This window comes from Somniosus microcephalus, unplaced genomic scaffold, assembly GCF_052327205.1.
Source record: "Somniosus microcephalus isolate GS21.2 unplaced genomic scaffold, FLI_Smic_1.0 unresolved_chr2, whole genome shotgun sequence".
NCBI classification, from domain to species: Eukaryota; Metazoa; Chordata; class Chondrichthyes; order Squaliformes; family Somniosidae; genus Somniosus; species Somniosus microcephalus.
Window position 1 is genome coordinate 7,595,890 of NW_028225180.1, and position 13,558 is coordinate 7,609,447.

A 13,558-nucleotide genomic window follows, 5' to 3' on the forward strand; every position below is an offset into this window, starting at 1 on the left:
GACAGTGCAGCGCTCCCTCAGTACTGACCCTCCGACAGTGCAGCGCTCCCTCAGTATTGCCCCCCCGACAGTGCAGCGCTCCCTCAGTACTGCCCCCCCGACAGTGCAGCGCTCCCTCGGTACTGCCCCTCCGACAGTGCAGCGCTCCCTCAGTACTGACCCTCCGACAGTGCAGCGCTCCCTCAGTATTGCCCCCCCGACAGTGCAGCGCTCCCTCAGTACTGCCCCTCCGACAGTGCATCGCTCCCTCAGTACTGCCTCCCCGACAGTGCAGCGCTCCCTCGGTACTGCCCCTCCGACAGTGCATCGCTCCCTCAGTATTGCCCCCCCGACAGTGCAGCGCTCCCTCAGTACTGCCCCTCCGACAGTGCAGCACTCCTTCAGTACTGACCCTCCGACAGTGCAGCGCTCCCTCAGTACTGCCCCTCCGACAGTGCGGCACTCCCTCAGTACTGCCCCCCCGACAGTGCAGCGCTCCCTCAGTACTGCCCCTCCGACAGTGCAGCGCTCCCTCAGTATTGCCCCCCCGACAGTGCAGCGCTCCCTCAGTACTGCCCCCCCCGACAGTGCAGCGCTCCCTCGGTACTGCCCCCCCGACAGTGCAGCGCTCCCTCAGTACTGCCCCCCCCGACAGTGCATCGCTCCCTCAGTACTGCCCCTCCGACAGTGCAGCGCTCCCTCAGTACTGCCCTCTGACAGTGCAGCGCTCCCTCAGTACTGACCCCCCCGACAGTGCATCGCTCCCTCAGTACTGCCCCTCCGACAGTGCATTGCTCCCTAAGTACTGCCCCTCCGACAGTGCAGCGCTCCGTCAGTACTGCCCCTCCGACAGTGCAGCGCTCCCTCAGTACTGCCCCTCCGAACTCCCGTCTCGGATTATCAGTCTAGGCCTTCTGGGTCACTAGTGCAGTAACATAACGTATAAAACTTTGGGAGGGCATGACAGGGGAGATGCTGTTTCCCCCTGGCTGGGGCGTCGAGAACCAGGGGTCACAGACTCAGGATAAGGGGTCGGCCATTTAGGACTGAGATGAGAAGAAATTTCTTCACACAGAGGGTGGTGAATCTTTGGAACTCTCCACCCCAGAGGGCTGTGGAGGCTCGGTCGATGAGTATATTCAAGACTGAGAGCGAGAGATTTTTGGACATTGAGGGTATCAAGGGATATGGGGATTGGGCGGGAAAGTGGAGTTGAGGTCGATGATCAGCCATGATCTTATTGAATGGCGGAGCAGATTCGAAGGGCCGTGTGGCCGACTCCTGCTCCTGTTCCTTATGTCTGTTATAACCGCTATGCTACCATACCCGTTATGGACACTGCTGGTTGGAGCTTGCTCTGCGCAGATTGAGCTGCCGCGTTCCCCGACATTACAAGAGTGACTAACGCTTCATAAAAAAGAGATAAGGTGCTCGGTTGGCCGTGAAGTGCTTTGGGACGCCCCGAGGTGCTGTAAAATCGGGGGAGACTGTGTTTGAACGAGACGCCACTTACTTGGGAGCCAGCAGCGGATGTGTCGTCGCCAATACTTCGCTGGTGTCCAGTGCAGCGCCATACGGAGGCCTCACCACCACGTAGGACGTGGACTTGCCCAGGGGGGGGCCGGGAGGGGGCGGGGCCTCGGGGGAGCCCATGGAGCGGACCCTGGGGGCGTGGGCTCCGCCCTCAGAGACCCGGGAGAAGCGGGGGGGCTGGGGGGCGGTGCCCCCTGACTGCGAGGAGGAGGAGGAGGAGGAGGAGGAGGGCGGGGCGGCGGTCCGCTGGGCCGGGCTCCTGAAGGCCGGCGAGCGCCTGGAGTCGTCGGCGGATCCGGCGCCGATCCTGGCGTGGTGGTGCTGGTGCTGGTGGTGGTGGTAGGCAGTGCCCGCGGCGGGCGCCTCCTCCAGCCGCAGCAGCTTCTCCCGCTCCTGCCGCAACCGGCCGTCGGAGGAGGACGACGACGACGGGGGGTGCTCCCGGGGGCAGCGGGGAGGCGGTCCGTAGCTTCCCGGCGGCGGGTAGCGGTGGAGGTCCGCCTCTCTCTGCTGGGTGATCTTGGCCGACATGAAGGGCGAGTGGTAGCCTGTGGGCTCGGGCCCCGGACAGGGCGACTCGGCCTCGGGGCTGCCCGAAGGGGTGGCCAGGCTGTCGTAGGACAGGCTCCCGTTGCGGGTCTGGTTGGCCAAGCTCTTGTAGGAGGTGGAGGTGGTGCCCTCGGAGCGGATGGACTGCAGGTGGCTCATCTCGAAGCCCCCGCCGTGGGCCGACTTCAGGCTGGACGAGCGCGAGCCATTGGAGACGGGCTCAAACTGGAAGCTCTTGTAGATGGTGGGCGAGCGGTAGTCATCCGACTCCAGGTTGGGCTCCGACTTGTAGCTCTGGCTCCTGCTGCTCTCGTCGATGGGCCCGGGCTCCTTCACAGTCTCGCCTCTGGAGATCTGGGGCGCAAAAAGGGGAAACACACCCAACTATCACATCAAGCTTTAATCGCTTGGCACAGTTTTAAAATTTTCCCTTCTTCCACGAGATTTCGCTCAGTCTCAAGGCAACATTTCACCACCCCCCTTCCCACCGTCCTGGGCCCCAAACACTCCTTCCAGGTGAAACAGCGATTTACTTGACCCTTACCTGCTGCGCAACGCACGACCAATGGCAGCGGGCATCCAGGAAGCTACGGGTAAGTACACGAGGGAGAAAGGAGTACAACAGCTTACATTTATATGGCGCTTTTAACGTAGTAAAAACGTCCCAAGGGGCTTAACAGAAGGATATGCTGATAGGGGGAGATGAATTAAGGGGGGGCAGGAGGCTGGTGTGGAGTGTGAACACCAGGACAGACCATTTGGGCCACTGGCGAAGGTGCAAAAACGATTTGCAAGGATGATACCCGAACTGAGAGGTTATGCCTTGACATGAATCTCGTCATTCATGTGAAAATGACTTATGTAATAATACTGGGCAGCCTGCTGGTGGCGCTGTCCAGGGAGAGTATGGGCCCAGCTTGCTCAGGACATTATTTAACAGGAGCTAGTGAAGGACACAACTAGATCTCCATGTTGAAAAACCGTTGATTAAAGCCTTGTTTAATACTCAGACCAAGTGCCTAGTAGTTTTCTTACGTCAGGCCTATCAAGAAAGGCTGAACAGGCCGAGGCTCTTTTCTCTGGAAAAGAGAAAGCTGAGGGGCGACCTGATAGAGGTGTTGAAGATTATGAAAGGGTAGACGTGGAGAAGTTGTTTCCACTTTCCACAGAACACCATTGACGGCTGTGCCTTCAGCTGCCTGGGCCCCTGAACTCTGGAATCCTTACCTAAGGAAGGATATACTTGCCGTAGAGGGAGTGCAACAAAGGTTCACGAGATTGATTCCTGGGATGGCGGGACTGTCGTATGAGAAGAGATTCAGTAAACTAGGCCTGTATTCTCTTGAATTCAGAAGAATGAGGGGAGATCTCATTGAAGCATGAAAAATTATCACAGGGCTTGATTGGATGGATGCTGGGAGAATGTAGCTCTTGGCTGGGGAGTCTAGAACCAGGGGCCACAGCCTCAGGATAAAGGGTAGGCGATTCAGGACTGAGATGAGAAGAAATTTCTTCACACAGAGGGTGGTGAATCTTTGGAATTCTCTACCCCAGAGGGCTGAGGAGGCTCAGTCATTGGGTATATTAAAGAAAGAAGTTGATAGATTTCTGACTAGTAAGGGCACCAAGGGATATGGCGATAGGGCCGGTGAATGGAGTTGAGGCAGAAGATCAGTCATGATCTCATTGAATGGCGGAGCAGGCTCGAAGGGCCGAATGGCCTACTCCTGCTCCTATTGCTTATGTTCTTATGTAACTCGGGGCCATAAAGATAAGATAGCCACTAATAAATACTTGAAGGGAAATCATTTACAGGGCTATGGGGAAAGAGCAGGGGAGTGCGATTCATTGATTAGATCCACCAAAGAGCCATAACGGGCTGAATGGCCTCCTTCTGTGCTGTATCATTCTATGAAATCCAATAAGGAATTCAGGAGAAACATCTTTACCCAGAGAGTGGCGAGAATGTGGAACTCGCTACCACAGGGACGAATAACATAGATGCATTTAGGGGGGGAAGCTAGATAAGGACATGAGGGAGAAAGGATTAGGACATGTTGATGGGGTGAGATGAAGTAGGGTCGGAGGTGGTCTGTGTGGAGCATAAACACCGGCATGGACCTGTTGGGCCGAGCGGCCTGGTTCTGTGCTATAGACTCGATGTCGTTGCACGCGATGATGTCACAGCGCCCGCGGGATCGGGGAACGTACCTTCTCACTGGCGGAGTGTGTGAGGGCTGCGTGGTTGCGCCCGGGGCTGCCGTAGGCTGGCCTGTACTTGTACATGGTAGGGGTCGGTGGGTTGTCCATCCTGTGCAGCAGGTTGCTCTCTGTGCGGGGAAGAAAAAAAAGTCAGTGGCAAGTCGCGAGGGAAAGCACCCAAACCAACGGCAGCAGCTTCCACACGTGCGAGTGGCGGAGACTCCGATCCCCACGTTCAGCACAGAACCGATGCCCGGGGTCTTCGGGAATCATTGTGTCCGGCAGCCCCCCCACCACTTTTCACAGGTTGCGTTACCGCGCGTTCCGTGTTACTGCGCGTCCCGCGTTACTCTGATTCGCCAGGGACCCCAATCCACGACCACGCTCCCGCCGCCCCCCTCTCTGAGCATCCTCAACTGTAGCCCATCATCGGGTCTGGTCAGACGGGACGTAAAGAGGCGAGGGTGGCAGCCAAACAAAGGCGCTGTTGTCGGTCCAGCAGTTCCAGACTCCTCTAATGAGCCCGTGGTTCAGGGTGGGGCGGATTCCATGGCTGCAATCAACCGGCTGTTCAATTCATTCTGTACGCAAGCATGCGCATCCAGAGCGTTTAACTCCACCCTGCCCACACTCGTGGACAGAGTCTCTCCCAGACCCGGGCCCCTCACAATGTGGGACAGGCTCCCATGGATCTTGCCTACAAGGCCTTACCCTCTTTTTTTAAAGGAGCGGCACACACGACCACCTGGAGCGACAGGGCGCTGGTCTCCACTCAACGCCAGCTCTTGATGGCGTCAAGGCTATAGCAGCTAACAAGCTGATTAAACAGTGCCAACTTAAGAGGGAGCTCTACACTGTATCTAACCCGTGCTGTACCTGCCCTGGGAGCGCTCGATGCTGACACCGGGTATAAAGTGGGGGACACACTGTCAGGGTAATGTAAAGGGAACTCTACACTGTATCTAACCCGTGCTGTACCTGCCCTGGGAGCGCTCGATGCTGACACCGGGTATAAAGTGGGGGACACACTGTCAGGGTAATGTAGAGGGAGCTCTACACTGTATCTAACCCGTGCTGTACCTACCCTGGGAGCGCTCGATGCTGACACTGGGTATAAAGTGGGACCACACTGTCAGGGTAATGTAGAGGGAGCTCTACACTGTATCTAACCCGTGCTGTACCTGCCCTGGGAGCGCTCGATGCTGACACTGGGTATAAAGTGGGGACACACTGTCAGGGTAATGTAAAGGGAGCTCTACACTGTATCTAACCCGTGCTGTACCTGCCCTGGGAGCGCTCGATGCTGACACTGGGTATAAAGTGGGGACACACTGTCAGGGTAATGTAGAGGGAGCTCTGCACTGTATCTAACCCGTGCTGTACCTACCCTGGGAGCGCTCGATGCTGACACTGGGTATAAAGTGGGGACACGCTGTCAGGGTAATGTAGAGGGAGCTCTACACTCGGAGCGATCAATGCTGACACTGGGTAGAGGGATACGCTGCCTGGATAAAGTAAACCGGATGTCTCGCTATTGTCTGCACAAGGAGTTGTCTCAGTGAAGCTCATGCTCTCTCGCCTCCGGTGTATTGAACAGTGACTTCTCACCCTCGTTGGTTGCCAGCGTCAGGTGTGCCCGGAGCCCCGAGTAGCGGTTCAGATCCGGTTTAGGTGGTGGAGGGGGCTCGGCGTCGGCTGACTGGCTCTCCATGACCTCCAGACTTCCTTTCGACTGCCGGAGAAAGCAGAGGTCGAGTATTAGTCCCTGCAAAAGTGGAGTTGTTAAACTCCGCAGATACCATCTCCCATTTCAGTATCAAACCGTGCCCTGTACCGTCACCCCCCATCTGCTCCTCCCTCCGTCCCCCCACCTATACCAGGTCCAGCTGGCCGTGCCCCTCCCTTACCCTTGTCCGCTTGAGGTTTGTTTGAATCCCGTTGTCCATGAGCTTCATGGTGACCTCTGTGTCGGAAACCGTGGGCCGCAGGAAGGGCGTCTGCACGGGGATCTGGTGTTCCCTCTTCTCTCGGCTGATGTACCTGGTGGGGAGAGAATGTCAAACTGAACGCGTTAGTGGCACTTGGCTGTGGAGGGCAAACTTCAGCTCCTCTTCAACCACACCCGTCAGCGACACGTGGCTCAGGGCTCCCGGTGGCGGGGACAGCCCATTGGCAATGCTGATCCCTCCTCTTTCCTCGCTGGCCGGCGAAGGGTAAAGCGGAGAAGGTGGGACAAGCGAGGCAGGGTGAAAGGGGTTAAGGCGGAACCAGAGGAGGCCTGCGTGCAGCCATGCTCCCCGCCTTCCTCCACCCGTGATGGGGAACCCGTCGCCCTGGGGGTAACCGGGGGTGCGGGTGGGGGGGGGGGGGGGGGGAAGAGTCTGCCACCCCAGGGGTATCGTTCCCCTGAAGACAGGAATGTAGGACAGGCACGTGAGGAGGCAAGCGGGCGGATGCCAAGTGATAAATATCGCGCACACCAATCTTGAGGGTCCATTGAACCCAACCCCCCACCCCTCCCGGGTTGTGTCCCTTAGAGCAGAGAAGGCTGAGGGGGGACCTGATTGAGGTGTACAAAATTATGAGGGGCACAGAAAGGAACTTTTCCCCTTAGTAGAGGGGTCAATAACAAGGGGGCATAGTTTCAAGGTAAGGGGCAGGAGGTTTAGAGGGGATTTGAGGAAAAACTTTTTCACCCAGAGGGTGGTTGGAATCTGGATCTCACTGCCTGAATGGGTGGTAGAGGCAGGAACCCTCACAACATTCAAGAAGCATGTAGATGAGCACTTGAAACTCCACAGCATACAAGGCTACGGACCAAGTGCTGGAAAATGGGATTAGAATAGACAGGACTTGATGGCCGGCGTGGACATGATGGGCCGAAGGGCCTCTTTCTGTGCTGTATAACTCTATGACTCGATGTTCAGTTGCAGCCTTTTCTTCCATCACGCGCACACTTGGGTAACGGGAGCAGGGTTGAGGTTGCTTTGGTTTGAGCCCGAAGGCTGCAAGAAGGGTCCTGCACAGTCCCGCGGGATAGGTGAGGTAACATTCGTACACTTTCATCATCTCGGTGGAAAGGACAGTGTCTGAAAATGGACATGAAGAACGATGGAGAGGTTGTATGGGCCGTGTCAGCTGTGGCTCGGTGGGCAGCATTCTCTCCCGCCTCAGAGTCAGGAAGCCGTGGCTTCAAGTCCCACTCCAGAGACCTGAGCATATAATCCAGGCTGACATTCTCGGTGTCAGGACTGAGGGAGCACCGCACTGTCAGAGCAGCAGTACTGAGGGAGCGCCACACTGTCGGGAGGGCAGTACTGAGGGAGTGCCGCACTGTCGGAGAGGCAGTACTGAGGGAGCGCCGCATTGTCGGATGGGCAGCACTGAGGGAGCGCCACACTGTCGGAGGGGCAGTACCGAGGGAGCGCCGCACTGTCGGAGGGGCAGTACCGAGGGAGCGCCGCACTGTCGGAGGGGCAGTACCGAGGGAGCGCCGCACTGTCGGAGGGGCAGTACCGAGGGAGCGCCGCACTGTCGGAGGGGTAGTACCGAGGGAGCGCCGCACTGTCGGAGGGGCAGTACTGAGGGAGCGCCGCACTGTCAGAGGGGCAGTACTGAGGGAGCGCTGCACTGTCGGAGGGGCAGTAGAGGGAGCGCCGCACTGTCGGAGGGTCAGTACTGAGGGAGCGCCGCACTGTCGGAGGGGCAGTACTGAGGGAGCGCCGCACTGTCGGAGGGGCAGTACTGAGGGAGCGCCGCACTGTCGGAGGGGCAGTACTGAGGGAGCGCCGCACTGTCGGAGGGGCAGTAGAGGGAGCGCCGCACTGTCGGAGGGGCAGTACTGAGGGAGCGCCGCACTGTCGGAGGGGCAGTACTGAGGGAGCGCCGCACTGTCGGAGGGGCAGTAGAGGGAGCGCCGCACTGTCAGAGGGTCAGTACTGAGGGAGCGCCGCACTGTCGGAGGGGCAGTACTGAGGGAGCGCCGCACTGTCGGAGGGGCAGTACTGAGGGAGCGCCGCACTGTCGGAGGGGCAGTACTGAGGGAGCGCCGCACTGTCGGAGGGGCAGTAGAGGGAGCGCCGCACTGTCGGAGGGTCAGTACCGAGGGAGCGGCGCACTGTCGGAGGGGCAGTACCGAGGGAGCGCCGCACCGTCGGAGGGGCAGTACCGAGGGAGCGCCGCACCGTCGGAGGGGCAGTACCGAGGGAGCGCCGCACCGTCGGAGGGGCAGTACCGAGGGAGCGCCGCACCGTCGGAGGGGCAGTACCGAGGGAGCGCCGCACCGTCGGAGGGGCAGTACCGACGGAGCGCCGCACCGTCGGAGGGGCAGTACCGACGGAGCGCCGCACCGTCGGAGGGGCAGTACCGAGGGAGCGCCGCACCGTCGGAGGGGCAGTACCGAGGGAGCGCCGCACCGTCGGAGGGGCAGTACCGAGGGAGCGCCGCACCGTCGGAGGGGCAGTCCCGAGGGAGCGCCGCACCGTCGGAGGGGCAGTCCCGAGGGAGCGCCGCACCGTCGGAGGGGCAGTCCCGAGGGAGCGCCGCACCGTCGGAGGGGCAGTCCCGAGGGAGCGCCGCACCGTCGGAGGGGCAGTACCGAGGGAGCGCCGCACCGTCGGAGGGGCAGTACCGAGGGAGCGCCGTACCGTTGGAGGGGCAGTCCCGAGGGAGCGCCGCACCGTCGGAGGGGCAGTCCCGAGGGAGCGCCGCACCGTCGGAGGGGCAGTCCTGAGGGAGCGCCGCACTGTCGGAGGGGCAGTCCCGAGGGAGCGCCGCACTGTCGGAGGGGCAGTAGAGGGAGTGCCGCACTGTCAGAGGGGCAGTACTGAGGGAGCGCCGCACTGTCAGAGGGGCAGTACTGAGGGAGCGCCGCACTGTCGGAGAGGCCGTATTTCGGATGAGACGTTAGACTGAGGGCCCGTCTGGCACTGTTTCGAAGAAGAGCAGGGGAGTTCTCCCTCAATCAACGACACAAAAACCCTGATTATCTGGTCATTTTTCACATTGCTGTTTGTGGGAGCTTGCGATGTACAAATTGGCTGCTGCGTTTTCTGCATTACAACAGTGACTAACACGTCAAAAAAGTTCATCATTAGCTGTAAAACACTTTGGGACGTGCCGAGGTGGTGAAAGGCGCTGGAGAAATGCAAGTCGTACTTTTTTTTCTATAATGTGTGGAATAAAACGGGAGGGTTTGGCAATCAGTTTGATGGGGGGCCAAGGGGGCAGGAGGAGGAGAGGGTGGGGAAGGATAGAAGTCGGAGCCTTACCTGGGTGCCTGTGAGCTGCAGAGTACATAAGAGATGTTCCTCCAACAGCCCTGTGTGAACGGGTTCACGCCACCCCGGAATTTACCCGTAACCTGCAATGAGGGAGAGGCAGTCAGTCAGTCGTGGGAAGAAACAAAGTGAGCTGGGCTGATTGGACGGTTGTAACCCCCCCACTCTGGCCTGTTGTGCGTCGTCCCGCCGCACCCTCACCCCACCCTCTCAACTTCTGTGGCACAGCTTGCTCGCCAAGCTCCTGTGACGCTGGACCCGTCACCTAATCCTTTTGCCGATTCTCCCTGCTCCCTTCCATCGGGCCTGCGGTCACCTCCCGTCACTTCTCTCATTTCCACAGAATCGTGAAAATTGCGGCACAGCGAGAGAGTGAGGGGCCGTTTGGCCCATTGCGCCTGTTCCGGCTTGAATCCCCTTTCCGTGCTCTTCTCCCCGTATCCTTTAATACTGTTCCATGCCCATTGACATGAATCAGTCATTCATGAAAGAAAGACTTATGAAATAATACTGAGCGGCCTACGGGTGGCGCTGTCCAGGGAGAGTATAAATACTCGGGCACGGGCCCAGCTTGCGCAAGACATTCTTAACAGGAACTAGTGAAGCACACAACTAGACCTCCATGTTGTAAAACAGTTGATTAAAGCTTTGGTTAACGCTTAGACCAAGTGCCTCGTAGTTTTCTTACACCACCCATCATTTGACCAATGACACGATGGTCTAGTCTTAACCTCAATCAAACATGCCCTGCTCCGACCACCACCTGAGAAAAGATTTCTCCCAGCTTCCCGCTCCTGATAATCCTCAGTCAGTGGCCCCCTTGTTACAATTCACCATCAGAGCAGGGAGGCCGCCATTCAGGCCCTCGAGCCTTTCCGTCGTTCAGGCTGATGTGCATCCCAACTCCATCCACCTGCCTTGGCTCCATATCCTTTTATACCCTTGTCTGGCAAAAATCTGTATCGATCTCAGCAAGAACTGCCGCTCCCGATTAACATCCAATCCCTCCTGCTGGAGCGCGCGTGCGGGACTGGGCTCCGCTGCGATGACCTTCAACCGTCCAGACTCTCGCGCACGCAGAATGGTGCGACGGTACGGGAGAGGGGCGAGGGGACGTGCAAGAGACAGCAAGTTTAGATGCTCTACCTAGAACATAAGAAATAGGAGCTGGAATAGGCCACTCGGCCCCTCGAGCCTGCTCCGCCATTCAATAAGATCAGGGCTGATCCTGGGCTCAAAGCCACTTCTCCGCCCGCTCCCCATAGCCCTTCACTCCCTTATCTTGCAAAAATCTGTCCATCTCCACCTTAAATGTATTTAATGACCCAGCCTCCACGGCTCTCTGGGGCAGAGAATTCCACAGATTTACGACCCTCTGAGAAGAATTTCCTCCTCATCTCAGTTCTAAAAGGGCGACCCTTTATTCTGATATATACTGTGTCCCCGAGTTCTAGATTTCCCCACGAGGGGAAACATCCTCTCTGCATCTACCCTGTCGAACCCCCTCAGTATCTTATATGTTTCAATAAGGTCACCTCATTCTTCTAAATTCCAATGAGTATCGGCCCAACCTGCTCAACCTTTCCTCATAAGTCAACCCCCTCATCTCTGGAATTAACCGAGTGAATCGTCTCTGAACTGCCTCCAATGCAAGTATATCCCTCCTTTAATAAGGAATTACCTGTTCGTTGGTCGTCCGCCCCCTGGCGACCAGCACGATATGGAATCCAGTCAGACCGGCCACTGGGATGAAGAATAAACCTGCCACGCACATGACCGCCATACTAGTCAGTGGAGTCAAGGGAAAATAGAAAGAGAGAGACACAGACGCACATAGCAACACTGTTCAAAAACCTGCCTCGGGAGAACGTAAAGGGTTTCCGTGTCCTGCTGGTCATCCTGTCCAGTCAAGGACCACGTTGGCTGGGTGGGAGGGGGGGACGTTTACACATTGGGTTCTGTGTGGCGTGTGGCAAAAGGAGCACAGGGACCAAATCCAGCCACAGAGGGGGATGGACGGAGCTGTGCGAAGCACTGGTTGGACCACACCTGGAGGACTGCGTTTGGTTCTGGGTACCACACCTCAGGAAGGAGATGCTGGCCTTGGAGGGAGTGCAGCGTAGATGTACCAGAATGATACCTGCACTCCAAGGGTTAAATTATGAAGAGCGTTTACACAAACTGGGGTTGTGATCCCTGGAATTTAGAAGGTTAAGGGATGATTTCATCAAAGTTTCCAAGATATTAAAGGGAACTGATTGGGTAGGTCGAGAGAAACGATTTCCGCTGGCTGGAGTCTAGGGCGAGGGGACATAGGCCTGGCTCTAATTTTTAGGCTTCATGAGTGAAGTTAGGAAACACTTCTACAGACAAAGAGTGGTAGAAGTTTGGAACTCTCTTCCGCAAACAGCAGTTGATGCTGGGTCAGTTGTTAACCAAAGGTATTAAGGGATATGGGGGCAAGGGCGGGCATATGGAGTTAGGTCACAGATCAGCTGCGATCTCATTGAATGACGGAACAGGCTCGAGGGGCTGAATGGCCTCCTCCTGTTCCTGTGTAACAGGCTCGAGGGGCTGAATGGGCCTCCTCCTGTTGCTATGGTAACAGGCTCGAGGGGCTGAATGGGCCTCCTCCTGTTGCTATGGTAACAGGCTCGAGGGGCTGAATGGGCCTCCTCCTGTTCCTGTGTAACAGGCTCGAGGGGCTGAATGGGCCTCCTCCTGTTCCTATGGTAACAGGCTCGAGGGGCTGAATGGGCCTACTCCTGTTCCTGTGTAACAGATTCGAGGGGCTGAATGGTTTCCTCCTGTTCCTGTGTAACAGGCTCGAGGGGCTGAATGGCCTCCTCCTGTTCCTGTGAGGGGGGTCTTTCTCTCTGATGGACCAGTGGGGTCAGACACTGACCTGTCACCCTCCGGCGACCTGGGGGTCAAACCCAGCCCCAGGCAGAGGGGCGACCTGGGGGTCAAACCCAGCCCCAGGCAGAGGGGCGGAAGTATGGCTCCTCTCTCTGACGGTGGGGCAGGCACTGTCCTATCACCCTCTGGAGCTTGGGTTGAAGACAGAGGAGCGTGGAGCACACAGGAGAGTCAGCGCCACAGAAGGATTTTTATTTTTTAAATGACATTGTACGTGCTGGCAGCTATGTGGAGCCGGTGTGCTCCACTTTTAACGCTCTAAATCTTAAATAAAACCTAAGGTTTGGACAAGGTGAAACTCAGGCAGTGATTAATGGTGGCTTAAAAATCCACTGCTTCCAACACGTGTCTCTAGTTCTTCCAACACCGTTTAATGCGCTTTCTGTAACTCCCCGTATTCCATTACAAGAAGGGTTGGAGGACTTGGTTTAAAGGCCCCATGCTTGAATGATCAGATTAAGCTCCCTGCAGTCTCAGTGGGTATTTCCCCCCACCCCCAACAGGATTACAGTGGCCAGAGGGCCACAGGTGCAGCCTCTGCACTGTCCTGTGGCGGCACATCTTAGCCGGGACAGTCATTGCCACATTAAATGGGCCCCAGTGGCCAGGGGCTGGGAATTCCAGCTCGGATTCCTTCGCCTGATCACTGCTAGAAAATCCTGCTGGAATGTGCGCAGAGGGAGCGTGTGTGAGTGTGTAAGAGTGCAGATGTACTCACGCGCGCTCGCTCGATCAGTGTGAATTCAACGGCATTACCATCGCCGAATCCCCCACCATCAACATCCTGAGGGCCACCATTGACCAGAAACTGAACTGGACCAGCCACATAAATACTGTGGCAACAAGAGCAGGTCAGAGGCTGGGTATTCTGTGGCGAGTGTCTCACCTCCTGACTCCCCAAAGCCGTTCCACCATCTACAATGCACAAGTCAGGAGTGTGATGGAATATTCTCCACTTGCCTGGATGAGTGCAGCTCCAACACTCAAGAAGCTCGACACCATCCAGGACAAAGCAGCCTGTTTGATTGGCGCCCCATCCACCACCTTAAACGTTCACTCCCTCCACCACCGGCGCACCGTGGCTGCAGTGTGCACCA

At 57.4% G+C, this 13,558-nt stretch overlaps 1 protein-coding gene across 4 annotated transcripts in view; it reads right to left on the reverse strand.

Annotated features, from left to right (window-relative positions):
• LOC147092065 (palmitoyltransferase ZDHHC5-like) overlaps positions 1-13,558 on the reverse strand; it is a 98,517-nt gene that overhangs the window by 4,120 nt on the left and 80,839 nt on the right. For all 4 annotated transcript variants that reach the window (XM_085975804.1, XM_085975806.1, XM_085975805.1 and 1 more), the window contains 6 exons: positions 11,224-11,326; positions 9,534-9,625; positions 6,171-6,303; positions 5,872-5,995; positions 4,273-4,391; positions 1,493-2,415 (listed from right to left, as the gene is read on the reverse strand). In XM_085975804.1, coding sequence (XP_085831930.1) covers positions 1,493-2,415; positions 4,273-4,391; positions 5,872-5,995; positions 6,171-6,303; positions 9,534-9,625; positions 11,224-11,326 — 1,494 coding nt within the window. The remainder of the gene's footprint in view (positions 1-1,492; positions 2,416-4,272; positions 4,392-5,871; positions 5,996-6,170; positions 6,304-9,533; positions 9,626-11,223; positions 11,327-13,558) is intronic.